At 31.1% G+C, this 18,626-nt stretch overlaps 1 protein-coding gene and 1 long non-coding RNA gene across 3 annotated transcripts; both read left to right on the forward strand.

The window, feature by feature from the left end:
* The first annotated feature begins 5,406 nt into the window (after nt 1-5,406).
* Nucleotides 5,407-11,133, forward strand: LOC7487022 (uncharacterized). Of its 2 annotated transcripts, XM_024604094.2 has the most exons (5): nt 5,407-5,691; nt 6,532-6,593; nt 9,513-9,603; nt 10,066-10,168; nt 10,257-11,133. In XM_024604094.2, exons 1-5 carry the CDS (start codon nt 5,534-5,536, stop codon nt 10,962-10,964), a joined length of 1,122 nt encoding a protein of 373 aa, XP_024459862.2. In that variant the 5' UTR covers nt 5,407-5,533; the 3' UTR covers nt 10,965-11,133. The 2 variants fall into 2 exon arrangements, with proteins under 2 accessions (XP_024459862.2, XP_024459866.2); XM_024604098.2 differs by lacking the exons at nt 5,407-5,691; nt 6,532-6,593 and adding an exon at nt 6,625-7,592.
* Nucleotides 11,134-16,571: 5,438 nt separating this feature from the next.
* On the forward strand, nt 16,572-17,277 carry LOC112326637 (uncharacterized). The gene is made up of 2 exons (XR_002980480.1): nt 16,572-16,740; nt 16,946-17,277. It is a non-coding gene; the product is annotated as an uncharacterized LOC112326637 (long non-coding RNA).
* The last annotated feature ends 1,349 nt before the right edge of the window (nt 17,278-18,626 follow it).

Consider the following 18,626-nt stretch of genomic DNA (forward strand, 5'->3'; position numbering starts at 1 on the left):
AACAAACTAAACTAAACGAAAAAAAATGATTAAAAAGGAAAAAAACAAAAAAAAATTCAGGTTAACTCGTTAAACCCGAGATCCGCGTCATGAAAGTATGATAACTAAATAATTTTTTTTTTCACATTAACAAACTAAATTAAACAAAAAAATATTCATTAAAAGAAATAGAAAAAAATGTGAACATTAACAACCTAAACTAAACGAAAAAAATTAATTAAAAAAAAAAAACAAACAAAAGACATAAGCATATTACCAATGAGGAAAAAGAAAAAAAATCTGAATCAACTGAGTTAACCCGTCAAATTAGGTTAACCCGTCAAACCTGGGATTCGCGTCATCAAAGTTTGATAACCAAATAGAAAAAAAAAATCGATGGGTCAAACGAAAAAAATTAATTAAAAAGGAAAAAAAAAAAATTCAGGTTAACTCGTCAAACCCGAGATCCGTGTAATACAAATATGATAACTAAATAAAAAAAATTCACATTAACAAACTAAATTAAACAAAAAAAATTCATTAAAAGAAAAAAAACACAGAAAAAAGACAAAAAAAAAAGAAAAACAAAAACAAAAAAAGAAAAGAAAAAATCAAGTGTTTCACTGTGCACTGTGTGCACAGTGATATATTACATGTAAAAAACAAAAGAAACAAAAGCAAAAAAAAAACTGCTGCTACAGTGAAAAACCTACGCGTTCTAGACTTCTTTAATATTATATAATAATAATAGCGTGCGTCTTCGTCTTCCCTTCTGTTTTTCTATTTCAAGGAAGAAGGCTGAAAATGACACGGAAACAAAGGACACACTAACCAACAACTAAACTCGTTTAATAATAAATGGTTCTTTTCCTTTTTGTGATTGAATTTTAGCCCTGTTTTTTAGCTCGAAAATATATTTTTTAAAATAATTTATTTGAAAAATAAATTTTTAAAAGTAAATTATTTTATGATATTTTGTAATATCATGTAAAATAAATTAAAAAATATTTTTTAGTGTTTGACCATGTCATAAAAAATAAGTTGAAAATTAACTTATTAATATTTTTTTTCAAGATTATTAAAATAATGAGAAAAAAATCTTACAAATTAAAAATTTAAATAAGAATGAAATTGAAAAAAAAATAATTTTATAAATTATCTAAAATAAAAATAAATAACTATCAAAATAATAGAGATCAAATATAATAGATAAAAAATTTGAAAGATGATGAAATAAAAAATAATTATAATATCATAAATTATTTCAAATAAAATAAATAGCAATCACAAGAATGAGGATCAAATCTAATAGATAAAAAAATTCAATTAAAAAATAATAAGAAAAAAAGCAAATAACAATTATAAAAACGAGAACCAAAATTAATATAAAAATCAAATTAAGTCAAATTTCAAGGGGTGAGATTGAAAAAAAAAAAGATTCAAAACAAAATATATAGCAATAAAAAGTTTGAGGATCAAATTTGATATAATCAACAAATAACATGACATTTCTAAATTTTTTACAACTTCTGAAAAATATTTTATTCCTAAAATAAAAGGAAAACACTTTTTTAGAAACCAAGTCAAATTTTATTTTGACTAGAAAGTGTTTTTCGCTGACTAGTTTTTTTAAAAACAAACAAACACAAGAAAATTTAAAAAAAAGTTTCCAAATAACTACTTATCATAAAATAAATATAGTTTTAATAATAATTACTAGTAATTGATTCTCTCGTTGATATTGCCAAACATGTAACAAGTAGAATAGTATGTATAGAAGTTTGATAGTTTAGTAATGATTATTTTTTAAAATATTTTTTATTTAAAAATATATTAAAATAATATTTTTAATTTATTAAAAATTATTTTTAATATAGCACGTAAAAATAATTTAAGAATATTAAGAATATATATTTTAAAAAAATAATTTTTTATGATTCGTCATGTTTCCAACAACACCCTACACAACAAGAATATTATACAGCCTGAACCTCTGGGGATAATCTTGGAGCTTGCGTCCAGAATCAATGAATTGATCTTCTATTGATTTGTTTTTCTTCTCTCCATTCTCATCGTCGACGAGTCATTTATAATAAATAAATTTTAAAAAATAAAAAAATATATTATTTTAATATATTTTAAAATAAAAAATATCTTAAAATACATCTTGAAACACTCTCTCCAGCTGTCCTGTAAATGACATGATTTTCCACACGGCAAACTAATAAGACCGTTTCCATGCAAGTGTCTCATCTGATACTGTCAAAATCAAATGGTATAAATTTCCACAAACCTATTTTCATAGCCTGGGTTCTTCTTTTTTCTTTTTTTTTTCTTTTTTTTTCCAAAAAAGACTCTACTCTGACTGGGCGTGTAAAAAATTATGACTTCCCAGCAATACATTTGACCTAACATGGTTAACATCGAAGGAAGCATCAACATTTATCTCATGAAGTAGGGTTGAGTTTACAAGATGTTATTTAGAGTTGAGTTTTATGTTATTTATTAGCACTTTACAGGTAAATAGAGTTAAGTTTTTTCAGAGAATAGCACAATGGAAAAAAATATTTTCTAAACTAACACAATTATATAATACACACAAATAAAAATATATAAAAAACATAAATATTTTTTTTAAAATAAAAAATATAATATTCAGGTAATTGACTCATATGAGTTTAATAAACTCTGTTAATTTAATAATATTATTAGAAAATAAGATATTGAAAAAAAAAAACGATTCAATGTAAAAGATGAACACTTGTCAATATTATGGAAATACATCTTCACGATATTCCAAAAATATCTCAATGATTTTATTTGTTATCAAAGTAAAAATTCAATGAGAATAATATAATTTTATAGAAAGAAAAATAAAAATATATGAATATAAAACAAATACAATAAAAGTTAACTACTGTTAACTTTTTAAACCATGACTCGGGTTATAAGACTGAAAACACTATATATGAAAAAATTATGAGGGTTAAAATCACAAAAGAACAACACAAAAAAATCTAAAATAAAAAAATACAATAAAAATAATGAATCTTAAAATTACAATAAAAAATAAATTAAAAGGCAAAACAAATTTTAAATTTAAGAGTTAAATTGAAAGAATAAAAACATTAACAAAAGAACAAAAATCAAAAGAACAAAGATAAAAACAAAATACACTATAAACTTTGATTGAAGAGTGAAACTAAAAATAAAAAAACTTTCATAAAAGATTTAAGGAAAAAAAATAAAAAATCATAAGAATAAGCATTAAATCCTAAACATCAAAACATAAAAAAAAAATGAATATACAGAATTCTTCAATAAGTTTTTTACACTAAAAAAGCTCCTAGATGTAAATCAAAAAACCTATACACACATCTAATTAAACAACCCAATAACCACTGTGTAAAATAATAATAAAAATCATCAACAATAAAAAAAAATTGAGAAAACCAAGCGAAAAATGAAAATCAAAATATCTAACATCGCAATACAAATAATTTACCTGATTGTATTTAATAAATTCCTCAATCAAAATAAATTTGTAATATAAGAACACATAAAATTTGTAATAGAAACCGACACTCACATTAAATTTATTGAACAAAAATAAAATAAAAAACAATACAAGGTTACACATATAAAAAATATTACAAAAAAATCAATATTAAAAAAAAACAAATTTAATCTATATAAAATTAAGAAAAAAACCATAGATGAATCATACCCACCTTTCTAAAAATTAAACACACTTAATATAATTTTAAAATAATCACAATCTAATCAAAACATAAACCTAAAATTTATTTGAATAAATAAACAAAAATAATGTATTATTTTTAAAAAACTAAAAATAAAAAAAATAAAAAAAGCAGGCTATTTCTTTTAGGCCCGGCAGATGATTTACTTATTCTTCTTTTCTTTTTTTTTTTAAAAAATAAAAATCAATTATCTTGAATGGATTAAAATGCCACTACATACATGTCTCCCTTATTTCTTCCCTGTCAGGTAATAGTTTATGTCATCAGCACTGACCACGTCTTCAAAAAGAATCTAGGTGGTGACCAGTGGTAAAAGCTTGAGACCAAGAGGTTTGCTCCCTCTGTGGTCTTAGGTTCGAGCCCTGTGGTTGCTCATATGATGGCCACTGGAGGTTTACATAGTCGTTAACTTCAGGGGCCGTAGGATTGGTCGAGGTGTGCGCAAGCTGACCCGGACACCTACATTAAACTAAAAAAAAAAAGAATCAGTTAATCTAGCTTAGAGGTGTCTGCATTGATCGAGTAATTTACAAGGTACAATGATTCATTTTACTGCATATTTTATCGAGATGGTTATTTACTTCTTTTATCGGCGTTCATCTTGCCCTTGCTATCTACACCCGTGCTGATAGTGAATTAGTGACGTGCAATATACTTAGAATTTACTTCTTTTACCGCGATTATAGATTCCAATGGTTTTTTAAAACATTTTTTATTTAAAAATATATTAAAATAAATATTTTTTTTATTTTTAAAAAATTATTTTTGAAATCAGTGCATTAAAATAATTTAAAAATATCAAAAAAATATTAATTTAAAGCAAATAAAAAAATTTAAATTTTTTCAAGAACACTTTTATAACACATTAAAACAATTCAAAATCTTAAAAAAAAAAGATTTTGAAGCAGAAAATAAACATGCAAAATAAGAGAATAAAAAAACTAGTTATGAAAAAATTGAGAAATAATACTTGGTATTTTGTGTATTAATTTTAAATTTTTTGGGGTTAAAATGTCCAAATAAATGTTAAAATAAAGGTAGTTTTAAAGTTACCATCAAAGAAAATAATTTTGTGTATTAACTTTCAACTTTTAAAAATTCTCAACCACGGATTTTCATCCATTTTCAAAGCTTTTTGTCCATGTTTCCATCTATGTTTGTAAAAAATGATGTCGTTTTATCAAGAATTTAACATTTTCTTAGTTATTAAAATGAGAATTCTTAATCGAAATTTTTCGAAGTTTGATGGTAAAATTTAAACAAATTATAGCTTGAGTGTAAAATTAATAATACCTCTATAATTTGCTGGTATATTTGATGTTTGCCCAATATATTTTTGGATATCTCCTTTTTTGTCTCAAAATATACACCAAATTAAAATTTAATACTCTCTCTTTTAATAAATATTTAAAAATTTAATTTATAAATATACTAAACGTTATTAAAAATTAATCTTGTAACAATCCAACCTCGTATTTGTTTTTTAACTGCCTTCTAAAACCCACCCAAGCATTTAGGTTTTCTCTCTCTTGTTATGATTGGACCCCTTAAATTCCCACCCAGATTCCAGGCCCATCAATAGATGAATCTAGAAATCTACGAGTTCTTGGGTTCATCTTGCCTAATCCAACCCATTATATATTCTCCTGATATCACCCTCAATTTATACTTCTAAATTCGAATCTCTCCCCGGAAAAAAAAAGAAAAAAGAAAACGTTAAAAATCAAATCGTCCTCCCCCCCTCTGCAACCCAAACAAAATTAGCCGTAAAATTGCAACAGCTCACACTTAAAATGGCAGCCTCTTCTCCAGTCATTAGCAATAACAGCTCCGACATCGGCCAAACCGCCATCTCCGCCGCCGCCGCAGCGTCTTTCAGCGTGCCACCGAAGACTCTCCGCGGCCTCAACAAACCTAAGTGTATTCAGTGCGGCAACGTTGCCCGCTCCAGGTACATATATGTACATGTAGTACTTTATAATGGTACACGGTATCGTTTTCGTTTCTGCAGTTAGGTATTGGTTGTTTCAATTTGGAATTACTTTAGCAAAAATAGTGGAATTGAATTTAAGAGGTGTGATTGTTTGAATTTGTTATGAAGATAGTTACTTAAACAAATGTGAATGATAGGTGCCTAGCCTCAGCAGTATTGTATTGGTTAATACTGGTCAACAGAGGAGTTAATTTACCAGGGGAGATAAACAATTGGTGATTTACTTTCGCTGTCATCTTTAAAATGCATTGAGTGAATGATAATCTGTCCGAGGATTTTGGCTATCTCGAGTGAGATTTTATACCTATCCTAGAGCTTGTGATCTTAACTTCGAGGAAATTTTCATAGGTGTAGTAAATAAAGTTATAGCCTAAAAATGTAGTTATGTAGCTGTGAATCAGTTAAATTAGGGTTCTCGACAAAGTATTTGGATATAGTCCTACCCTTCTTCTCTTCTTTTTTTGGGCAGTTAGGTATTGACTATTAGGTTATACAAGTTTTGTCCGCTTGGATTTCTATTTAAGGAGAGAGGCGTGTGTTTAACTCGCTTTCCAAGTCTATTAGAAACTGACCAACTCAATTTGGTCTATAGACACTTCCAGTGGTGTGTTGAACAGCTGATTTTTAGTGTTTAATATATTGGTTTGTATAGAGAGCCCATCTAACAAAAGCTATTGTTACTGTTAGTGGTGATATCTAAAAGTCTATCACTTGCATTTTATTATTGTGAATGTATCTTGAAAAAATTGACATCTTTTCCACTTTTTGAACCTTTCATAAATGGAACTATCTATGCAGGTGCCCTTATCAGTCGTGCAAAAGTTGCTGCTCAAGAGCTCAAAATCCATGCCATATTCACGGTACCCCTATATTCTTGTGCAAATTATGTCAAACTATTCTCTTTGTTGCATGTTATTGCCCCAACATCAAATTTGATATTCTGTCTTATTATGGAAAGAGAAAACTTATTAGACATACTTAGTAAGGATGTCTCATTCAAAAACTACTCTAAATCCAAGGATGCTCCTTCATTATTATCTTATCTTTGCACGCTTTGTTTTACATATCTTGGAAGGAATATTTGGAGATAAACTAAAGTGTCAAGCCATCCAACCTTATTTTCTTTTTGGCCAGTTAGGGAAATAGAATCATTCCACCATTACTTATTTCATGTCATCTGAGGAGGTTGTTTCTCTAACGACTAAATGATCATATATGGTACACGGCCCTATTTGGGTTTGCAATGCATATTTATTGATTTTTTTTTTGTGAGAAATCTATTCTCTGAAAAATCCTTGATCTTTCAGACATAACAAGGAGAATTTCTTCTCAGGTTTGAGCATTGATAAATTTATATGTAGGCGAATTGATGGCCTTTTTTACTTTGTGTGCTTTCTTAAACTTGATTTTGATGCTAGATATCTGAAGAAAAGGTTTTTATCTTTGGCTATTCAGCTTTGTTGGGCTGAAATGATCTGGTGTCACATATCTTACTGTAAGTTTAGCCCCTGACAAATTGAGTCGCAGAGGAAGATACATGAACAATTAATTTTCAACTGGATACATTAGTTGAGTTCAGTTGAAGGTGGTGTGTTGTGTGCAAGAAAGGAGGAAAATCTTAGCCATTTGCTTATTTACTGTCATGTGGCAGTGGGGTTTTGGACTGTGATCGCTACTTGTCTTAGAATATGTTGTGTGCTTCCATGTTCAATATTATTCCTGGAAATCTGGCAACGAAAGGTCGTGACCATGGTAAAGAATATATGGGATTTGCTTCCTCGTGTTCTATTTTGATTGATTCGGACAGAGGAAGGAGCAAACAGAGGAGTTTACAGAGGGGATGCTACCTCCATTATTAGGTGACAGCTCTTCCTTGACAGTTCTAAGGTGTTAGAATTTACTCTTTTCTTGGTGTGGGAGCTGCTAGATAAGTTTGTAAGTAGCTTTATAATATCCCCACATGCTTCTTCTTTTTTTACAAGAAGTGGTGCCCCCTCTTTGGTACATTGAATATTGATCAGTGTACTTTTATCTTACTGACAAGAAGGGCATCTTAAGATTCCTCCTTAAGGTCAGCTATGTAGTAATCTAATCTTTTGAATTCATATAATTTCATGAAAGGTTTGGGCTTCTAGAGAACTTGAGTAAGCTTAAGATTTAAAGGTGAAAGGTAGATGATACTTGAGAAATCAAGTTACTGGAAAGTCCGGATGGAGTTTGATTTCTTTGGTGCTATGTGATCATGAAAATCCAAAAGAACTTTAAGAATCTGTACACCGAGGTTTAGAAAATAGAGGAACAAGGCTGGTTGTGAAGTGAAAAATGGATATTGTAAAAGAGGAACTGTGGGCTGAATACAGGATATTGCTCTATGAAACATGGATACTCTACATGAACTATGAAATAAGGAGCCTGCCAATGGTTGAGTCGGGTGCACACTGAAACCTGTATGAGAATTTCCCAAAATTAGCAAATTAGTTTCTCATTCTTAATTTTTTTTCTTTGATATCATCAAGAGAAACTTGACTTGAAATACAAAAGATAAGAAAAAAGGAGGTCTTATAGAAGACTGGCAACAGTCTGAGCACATGATTTTCCTTAGTAGACCTGTAACTTGATTGCTTTTAGGTTTGTAATTTAATAAAGGGAATGCATGACAAGTTAGCTTTGAAGGGTAAGGAAAATCTGCAATTGATGTTTTGCTGATAGGTCTTGGTCGGGAAAGGTTTTGGAGAGATGCTGTGTAAAAAGGATTTTTTTCTCTTGCTCAAGTTTTGGTTTTTAATTTTGTTTTTGTTACTGGAAGCCTTATCTGGATGTTTGTAGAGATGAGCTCCTCGACATGTTATACCTTAAATGACTTATCAGCATGTCATATTCTGTTGTACCTCCTGCTTCCTATGTTGGAAGTAACTAGATAAAAGCTGCAGAGAATTAAAGAGGAGTGCTTATAACTAGGAGGAAAAAGGAGAGAGGGGTTGAATACTGGGCACGCATATCTTCGTAAAGTAAAAAAGGTTGAATTTCCACCAATCAAAGACTTGTATCTTTAAGATCACATGAAAACTTATGTCATTTTCATTGTTCAGATTGGATTATATTGCTTAGTTCAAACCTAACAGATGAACACCTAAAGTTAATGAAAACATACCTCAGACATATAGAACCGTACAGAAATCATGAGAGTTGAAGTTATCTTTATTTAAGCATGCTCAAGTATTCCTGAGTAGGAAACTAACAGATAAGCACCAAATGGACTAGCCTAAAGTTGAAATAACTATGCCCAAGACATACAGGAACAACTAAAATGTGCAAGCTGTTATCATGCCTATAAAATTATGCATTTCAACTTGTCACTGCTGCTGCCACGGCTGATTTAAGGACTTATGTAGCTCACTTTAGATTTATGTCTGAACTACTTATGCAAGGTCATCTTGCATGTGGACACATGTTTAAAGTCCCAACCCCCAAGTTCTCATGTATGCGTGTGGGTGTCTGTAAATGTGCAACAGTAGCAAGACTAGATGCCAAAACTTGATGCATTGTCACACAAATTGTAAGAACGAAGTGTGGAAATTCAGTTGCTACATGATTTTGGTGACGGGAAGAAAATGTTACATAACACTTTCAATATTGCAATTGTCTTTGAAATCTCACCTTCAAGGATGATGCATTGTAAATTGACATTCCAGTTTGCTATCCATTTGTAAAGAACAAGTAAATTGTCTGCATGCCATTATATTTTTGGTCTGTTTACATCCTCATTTTTGTAAATGCAGTTCTTAAAGCAAATGCAACATTTCCGGACAAGACTCCAGCTTCAAGTGCTCCTCTCTTTGAGCAGCAGCCGAATGAAGCACCTCCTGCAGTGTAAGTTAAATTCCTGTCTGTAAGCATACCTGTTGTACACGTCCATATTCATTCTTATGCCATGTGTTGTGACTTGGATGCTTGACAAAGTACTAAAATATCAAGCAAGAAACGACCTTACACAGTGGTTGGAATCTGTTACTTCAGTAGATGATACTTTCACTTCATTATTGACTTCTTATCCGAGGGTAGGTTGTAAAAATTGCCATACGGCTCAGAACAAGGATATGATACATATTATTACATTCAATTTTCTTTTTGTGAAATAGTGAATTCTTTAATTCTCCGTTCTTTCAATTGAATTCCTTGTTTGTTTCTTCTAAAATATGCTTTGCTTTTCTAAAGTTACTCGTTCTGGTTTGCTAAATGCTTCCTATACTATTTTATCTTTTGCATTTTATTCAACTTCTTCGACTTGGTTGTCTATACCTGTATTACCTACTTTCTTGGGATGTGTTTCAGGAGTTCTCATAGAACCGCATCACTTAGGCAACTTTCTAGCAATTTTTCCCAATTCAACAATTTACATTCCCCACTCCGTTCAAGGAAATCATTGACCAGAAAGGTGTGTTATAATAAGCTGATATATACCATTGCTGACTGTTATATTTTGGCGCAATAAGGTTTTTCCTGATCTAAAGGATCTGTTTCAGGAAGCTGCGGCTATAAATGAATGGAGGTTTTCCAAATTGAAGGAATTCAAGGATAGAAATATTGAAGTGGAAAATGAAGCTTTTGATCGGTACATGCATAATATTAGCCTACTGGAAGAGGTATTCTCTTTGAAATCTTTCCTAGAAGGCTCCACTGAGGATGGATCACTCTCTTCAAACCACGACCATGCATCTGCAGAGGATGATGACACAGAGGAAAAGATGGTTTCAGAGCAGAAGTTGAAGCTTCGGTCAAATCCTAGAAGGAGTGAGAATGTCCGTAAGAGGCTACAACAACTTGTTGATGGAGGATTGAAGAAGCTTCAGAAACTCGAGTTGAATAATGGCAGTGTTAATAACCAAAATGAACTTGATAAAAGGCCGGAGAAGGCAAAAGGTTTGAGGGCGGAGAGGGCTTCAGCTTTAAGTGATCTTATTGACAAGCTCAACAAGGCCCGCAACGAAGAAGATCTGAATTCTTGCATGGAGATAAAGGCCCAACTTTCTAGTCAGCACACTCGGTCTAGAACAGAAACCAAAGATGTTGAGGTATCGAAGGAGCAAATTGCCAAAAATGACTTGGCACCACCACAAAAAGAATTAGATTATTTTTCGCAAAAATTATTTAGAACAGTGGAAATTGACCATCAAGCTCTGACAAGTATAGATGCACACTTCTCTTCCCTAGAAAAGATAGAAGATTTGTGATGCGGTTAGGTCTGTTAATAGAGGATAGAGATTAGGTTAGTCTAGAAGATAGAAGCTATGCTTTAATACTGATCTAGTCTGGTGGCCTGAACTTTTCTCAACTAGTTTTGCCCATTCGTCGTTGATATGGAAATTAGTAAGATCCACGTGCCATGTTTTTTCTTTTGCATCAGGTCTTCCGTGAAGGTTGATTGCGTTTTGCTTTTATGGGTTAAAGTACAGTGTTTATGCTGAGCTGTTTCAAATTTTCAATTCGTTCGTCCTGTGATTGCCTAATATTCAAGAAATTTCCATCGAGCATTGGGCCATTTCTATGCCGGAAGGGAAAGCTGTTTTGTAGGTAGGCTGTGCCTCCTGTTTTGACCAGGACGGTGTTAGTAACTGGTCAACACTCTGTGCTGACATTTCTAAAGTCTGACCTTCTGCAGGTACAAAGTAAACATAAAACGAAAAAAATAAAAATAAAAATAAAAATCGACATGATATTTCACAAGATACACACGATGATTGAAGGAAGGGAAGCTTGCCTGGGGCAGCCTCTTTGGGCTAAATGAAATGGGTCAATAGCCGGGTTAATGAATTTGGGGTATATGTGCAATGGATTTTGTCTTAATAAGATTCTTTATCTTTAATTACTTAATTCAAACCTTCTACTATAGATCCGTTAACCCTGTTAGTGCTTTCGTCATTTATAGTGTTTTTTAACTGTTAACTTTGAATATTTTTAGAACACGCTTTTTTATATTTGAAAAAACTCGTAAAAAGTAATAAATAGATAAATAATTTTAAAAAATTAAAGAAACAAAATTAAGTTCTATACCACAGTGACTTTTTTCCTCATGTGTAATTAATCATTTTATAAATTAAAAAGAAAAATTAATTATAAAAACGTATAATTAATAATATAATTAGTTAATTTATATATAATTAAGAAATAAAAAAATAAGCCGAGAAACCGAGATTTTCTTATATATATATATAATTAATTAATCATTTCCCTCTCATTTATAATTAATTATTTTTTTTATAATTAATAAAGATGTAATTATAAAATCAAGGAAAGAAAAAATTGGCAGGAGCTAGTTTTGTATTTGTGACTTATTTTTTTAATTCTTTTTTATCTCATCTTTTTATGTATTTTACTACAAAAAAGTATATTTTAAGAATATTTCAAAGTTAGTCAAATAATACAATTAATTACAGAAGGATTAAAAAGTTTGGATCAAAAAGTTTAAAAAATGAGGGATTTTATTAAGAAAAAATTGATAGTACGAGAATCCTGTGCTTAATAAAGCTATGGTTCTGCAAGCTATTCATAATTTGAGTTATAGACTCATTTAAATCAAATAAAATAATTTTATTTTAATTAAATGATTAAAAAAACAACACAACAAATGAACTAAAAAAAAAAAGAAATTAGAGAAAAAAATCCTTTTTCCAAAAGGGTAAAAATGATACAACTACGTTCTCAAATAATTATACATGAAAAGACAAAATTGGGTATAGAAAGGAAAAAACAATACCCGACTTAACCTAAGCTAACATAATAAACTTGTAACCCTGGTAATAAGGGTCGAACAATCCCGGGTGAACCTGTCAAACCCGTAACTCGGGTCATGAGATCGAGATAACCTGATAGGAAAAAAAACAAAAAATACCATATCTTTAAAAAACACAATCTCAAATAATAAAATCATAAAAGAAAATAAGAAAAAAAAATAAGAAAAAAAAATGATGTCAAGCCGTGTTAATTTTTTAAACTCATGACTCAAATTATTGAATCGGAAGCACTCTATTTGAAAAAACAATGAAGCCCAATTCCTAACTAATCAAATGTTAAAGAATGAAATTGAAAAAAATAATTTTTATTTAATGTTGAAGGATGAACAAAAAAAATCTAAAAAGCTTGTCTAAGTAAAACAAATAGCAATCAAAAGAATAATGATCAAATTTGACATAAAAATAAAATGAAATAAAATGATGAGGGATGAAATTGAAAGGCAAATTCAATTAAGAAAATGATTAAAAATAAATAAATACCAATAAAAAGAATGAGAACTAAATCTAAGAGATGAAAAAATTGAAAGAGGATGAAATCGAAAAACAATTGTAATTTTATAAATTATTTGAAATAAAAAAATAGTGATCAAAAGAAGAGGAATCAAATATGAAGAAAAAACAAATCGAATGACTAATTTGAAATTATAAAGTGCCACACACGGAAATCAAGGTGAGTAAAGAAAAGAAGAAGAAGAAGAAGAAAAAGTTCATTGGTACCAAACCGTAGGTCGTAACGCCACACTCGCCGTCGTGGGAGGGAGAGAATGTCGTGAGGAATCCAGTCACATCAAGGAAGCCCATCGTTTACTGCTAGAGGCCACCGCACACACCACCTAAAGGTGATGGAGCGCTTGACGCGATGACACTTGTTTTGCACATGTTAGTATAAAAAAATTGCCCTAAGCTAACATGGATATAACAATAAACCCTATGTAAAAAGATAAAATAGCCCTTGTATAACAACTTATCGCCTTTTGATTTTTAAAGGTATTTGTATCATTTAATTGTTCTAATCAAAATAAAAGGACAAAAATAATCGTGGATGATAGTTGATTATCTTTTGTTTTTAAGGGTATTTTAATAATTTTACTATGTTAAAAAACAAAGAGACTGATTTGTCCCCGATCAATTATAAATAACGGGTCATTGAAAAAGACCGATTTTTTTTTAAGGGTTTACCGGTAATTATACTACAGAGATGAATAGTAAATTAAGTGTCCATGCACAGTGAATTTGCCTCGGGTTTTACTTTTTTGTTACATTTTCTTCGTCGAGAGGAGCAATATATTTTCATAGCAGCCGTGCATGTATAATATCTAGCATGATCTCTCATATTCTTTACCTTTTAACTTTTAAGAAAATCCCAATTTGGAATATTGGTTTTCGAACGATATCATATGCCCAATCTTTCCGAAAGCTTTCACCGAAAATATTGACCTCTGGCCAGTCATAATTTACAGTTTGTTTGGATGCTCCAACTGTGAATTGAATTTGCGCAGTCCTGTTCTTAAGAGAATCTGATGGTTCAACCTCTTGTTCTGATTTGAAAACATTACAGGGGAACCCACCAAAGACAAGAAAAAATGGCCACGGCCATGGCCTGATTTGAATTTTGCTGGAATAATTATGGAGCAACCGAGCAATCCCTTGCACAATTATTTATCTTTGAATCAAAGTCATGTTGGTTTTGCTGGTGCCTTCATAAAACGAATCCTCAATAGGCGACTTTTCTAAAGGAACACACCATTATGACAAAGAAATTCCAGCTTTCTGAAATTTCCCTCAAAGCTCTTTTTTGAACCATTAAATTTTGTAGGTTTCTTTAATGGGTGTTGCTTTTATTGCCTTTATTCTCCTATACACACTTCTCAACCCACAACGACCTTTCTTGGTGGATATCTATCTTTCTTTCCTGATCATTTTCCCTTGAAATAAGGCTGTCATCGCTTTCAATTTCAATGGCTATACTCATCTCAACGTCACCTTTTCAAGGACCTTTAATTTGTATTTTTGTCAACCCCATTATCATGGTCACTGCCCTCAGCCACTTGATCTTAATCATCATCCTTATTAATTGATTTTTGGTTCATCACACACTGAATTGTTAGGCCATCAATAAAAGAAGAGGAAAATGGAGGGAGAGACTTCTCTGGCAACGAGGATCTTGATAATAATGCAAGAGAGAAATCAGTTTCCAAGCTTAAAAAGTTGTTCCCTCTTGTGATATAAAATGCCACTACGAATAAGTGGGGAATTTTCAATGGATAATCAAAGCAAACCAACTTTAGGGTGAAGCGAAAGATATATTTGCTCCCCTTGAGCTTAAATTATCAAAAACCCAACTGGCAAAGTCCCTGACAGCAAATTATTCTTGATTTAACGTATGGATCCAAGGCATGAACACAACAAGCAAATCTCAAACTCTTCGGCTATCCCGTTTCTTGGACTTCGATTTTCACATGCTATCCATCTGGACAGTCAAGCAGATTAACTTAACAAAGGCCACACACAGACGCACCATAATAATTATGTTGCTGATAGAGATTTGATTAGTCAAGGAGATTAAATCTATAATAATATCACATGTGATGGTCATTCCCTAACACATTGATTGCTTGTATTAAAAAAAGAAGAGAGTAGATCCCTCGTGGCTATCAAGAAAGCTGATCAGATAGGCAAGGCAGCATCATTTTCTGCGATGCTTGGTTACACATACATATTCCTCTTTTCAAAAAGTTTTCACCCATGTGTATGTGCAGCCAAGAATCGTGGTTTCTCTATAATTGTGTATCTTGGTACTGTTAGGGCTGTGATTGATGCCCTTCCAATGACAGAAGGTTTTTATGGCTTCAACTATGCCACTAAAGCTCTCACAAGGTCTTGTTTGCTTGTCAAGTCTCACAGCCACAGAGGACCACAGAGTTTTGGCACGCTACTCCAAAGTCTGTAATAATTACAAATAACTTGAGGCACATATACTTAACTTGGTTGATTCCCAGGCTAACTTGATGAATTATTATACTATTAGTGTTATGTGTGTGTGTGTGTGTATAGTAGTATATACCTTGTTAAGCTTACAATATTGCATTAATTAACGAATTCGTTGAGCTTTTAACAAACCCTAATAACTCATTCACCTTGATCGATCTAGTTCCTCCAGTACTGATGGATAATTTGATTTCTGGCTGATATTCTTATGTTTAATTTCATCTTACTGGTAAAATTGATCTATTGATAACAAGTAATTACTAGTAAGGTAGTCTACTAGTCTTCCATAATTTCTTTTGGTTTAGACTTGTTATTGTTACATATATATAGTATATTATGACGACTTCCTCCCCTCAATTTAATTTGAAATATTACTTGCTGATAAAAAAAGAGGAAATATTACTTGTAGGTGGATCTCCTAATTAATTTACCCCATTTTTTGATGAAAATAATGATATAAGTAATGATTATTTTTTAAAATTTATTTTCCATAACGCATTAAAATAATATAAAAATATATAAAAAATTAATTTTAGATAAAAACAATTAAATTTTTTATCTAACAGCGTTTTGAGCGGTGTCCAAAAGCTACTCAATCCTGAGGACATGATCCAAATGAAAAAAAAAATAATGTTAAAGATTAGAAACTGCCATGGTCCCTACAAGGACTTTAAACTCCATAATTAGCTGCAAATTATCCTTCCCAATATCACAAAGCAAACATATATGGACCAAGTGGAGTGGCCCTTGTGCCCAATAAGTCAAGAAATATCAAATTATTTGAGTATTATTGCGTAGTTGGCAAGGAGCAAATAGGGGATAGTGGAGTGTTTGTTTTTGTGTTTAAAATTTTTGATTTTTTAAAATTTTGATAATTTTGATTTTCAGATGTTAAAAATAAATTTAAAAAAATAAAAAATATTATTTTTATGTAGTTTTAAATAAAAAATATTTAAAAATATAACCGCTGCTATAATTTTAAATACCATCAAAAGAAGCATGTGACACTAATTCCATATAACGCGTTACGATCACACATATTTGTTTTTGTGTTTAAAAGAAAGGACCGTGGGGGGAGGCATATATATGGAGATTATTGAAGAGTGTCCTCTGTGGACCAACCTCTGCTATCAGTGAACGTTGTCGGCATTTTAAATAATCGAGGGCAATAGTATCGATCCAAACATGCCTGTATCGGTTTAATTAGACATTGGAAAGTCGTCCACTTGTAAGCATCTTCTTGCACTTCAAATTATTACGTGCATTGTATAGTAACATGGCTCCTCTTTTACCCCCTTCTTTTTCTTCGATTTCAGTTTTTCTTCTCCTTCTCTCTTCTGTTCTTCATATGTATTTATCAGATAGAGTTCCTCCTTGTTTTTGAAAGATTCACCTTTTCATTGACTTTGTTTTAGCCTGACTCTTTATTTTAGAACAAAACCACGGGGCGTTGATTCGAGAACTTGGCTAGCAGGCTAGGCGTTCAGAGATTAGTCAAAGGCTGCTTTTGTGCAAGCCAAAGTATCTGCCATAACAAGCTGGCGCCGGAGTGATTGATCAATCTCACCGTCCCGTATGTTAGAAATGAATTAATTACCTGATTGATTGTGAAATTAATCCATGCAAGCCGGTGATTAATGGGGCCTAGCAAGCAGCAAATGACATATATAGAATAGGGTGGAATCTCATGCTAGCTAGGGTCACTTGTGTATGTCTTGCATGATTTTTCATCTACGTCAATCACACATATAAAATTTAACTGTCATTTAAATTTTAAAATATGGAAAAATCTAGCTACCTCAAACTGGTAACTAGTCAATGAAGAAATAGCTGATTAATTAATTAAACTGCAATTTCTTCTCATTAGGGGTGAATTAAATCAGCAGTTCAAAGGGATTCCGAATATGTTATTTGGTCGTGAAAAATCTTATATGATACCTCACTGTTAGCTCTCTACTGATTTAGTATATGGTTTCACTTTCATATATGGTTGTTGCTTTCTATGCCTTTGCTTTGGTTGCTGAAGTTCCGATGCTATTTATGATGCTAATAAGATCGACCATGTCTTTCTGCATATCTTCTGATGAGTTTCTTCGTTTTTCTGCGGCAATCTTATCTCATTTTTCCAGAGTTTTGTTGTTTGATGCCCTGTTTGCACCTGGCGTCTGTTGCCTTTTGTTATGTGTTTTGGGTTTTAAATGATAATTGATCACCAATATTTACGCAAATTGAAGACATTTTAATATCAAATATACAACATATATGTAACCAGATCTTAACTTTTACCAAAATTATAAATTACTTCAATAATTTTAGAAACGTTGGTGGTGATTTTGTGTAGCATATGAACAAGGAGGGACAGAATCAAATCCTGTCGTAACGTTATCCAGGTTAAACTACGCATTTTATGGCTTACAAATAAAAAATTAAGCAAATACAATCACAATCATGAGAAACGGCCAGGCCCGAGCTGGGTGAGTAATTAAGAAACCCAATTTTTTTTTTTACAGAAATAGTCGAAATTTGGATTAATCCGAGTAAATACTCAATCCATAACCTAGATATAGAATTAGGTCAACTTTTAAGTGAGATCTCATAGCCATAAACATAATCACGTAACTTCTCGCACTTGGATTTGAACCTTCTCGTGGACTTGGCTGATCCAAGGAAGCAGTTAATTTTAGTAGAATTAATCTGGCTAAAATTCGTTCTTTCTTTTGTTGAGAATCAATAAGGTCACGAGCTAGTGTGGCTCCCAAACCATGGTCATTACTGATCAGTTTATTACCTTTTCTATTAAAAGAATTGAAAAACATTATTGTGCTTCACTTTTCATTAAAACGGTATAAAACGCGAAGTGCCTTAATTTTTTTTTTAATTTTGTAATTTGTTTCCATTTTTTTTAAAAGTCTACCTTCTATTTTTTTTTTCTTTTGGTTTCATCATTTATTATTTTATTAATTTTAAATTGATCATCATAATTTATTTTAATTTTTTTATAAGATGATTGTAGTCTCAAACAAATATTCTGATATTTGATCAGTACTATTCTGATATTTGATTAGTACTCGATTTTTGCAAGTAATTATTTTTGTTATCATATCATTAACTAAA

The sequence above is a fragment of the Populus trichocarpa genome, chromosome 1 (assembly GCF_000002775.5).
Source record: "Populus trichocarpa isolate Nisqually-1 chromosome 1, P.trichocarpa_v4.1, whole genome shotgun sequence".
Lineage (NCBI taxonomy): Eukaryota > Viridiplantae > Streptophyta > Magnoliopsida > Malpighiales > Salicaceae > Populus > Populus trichocarpa.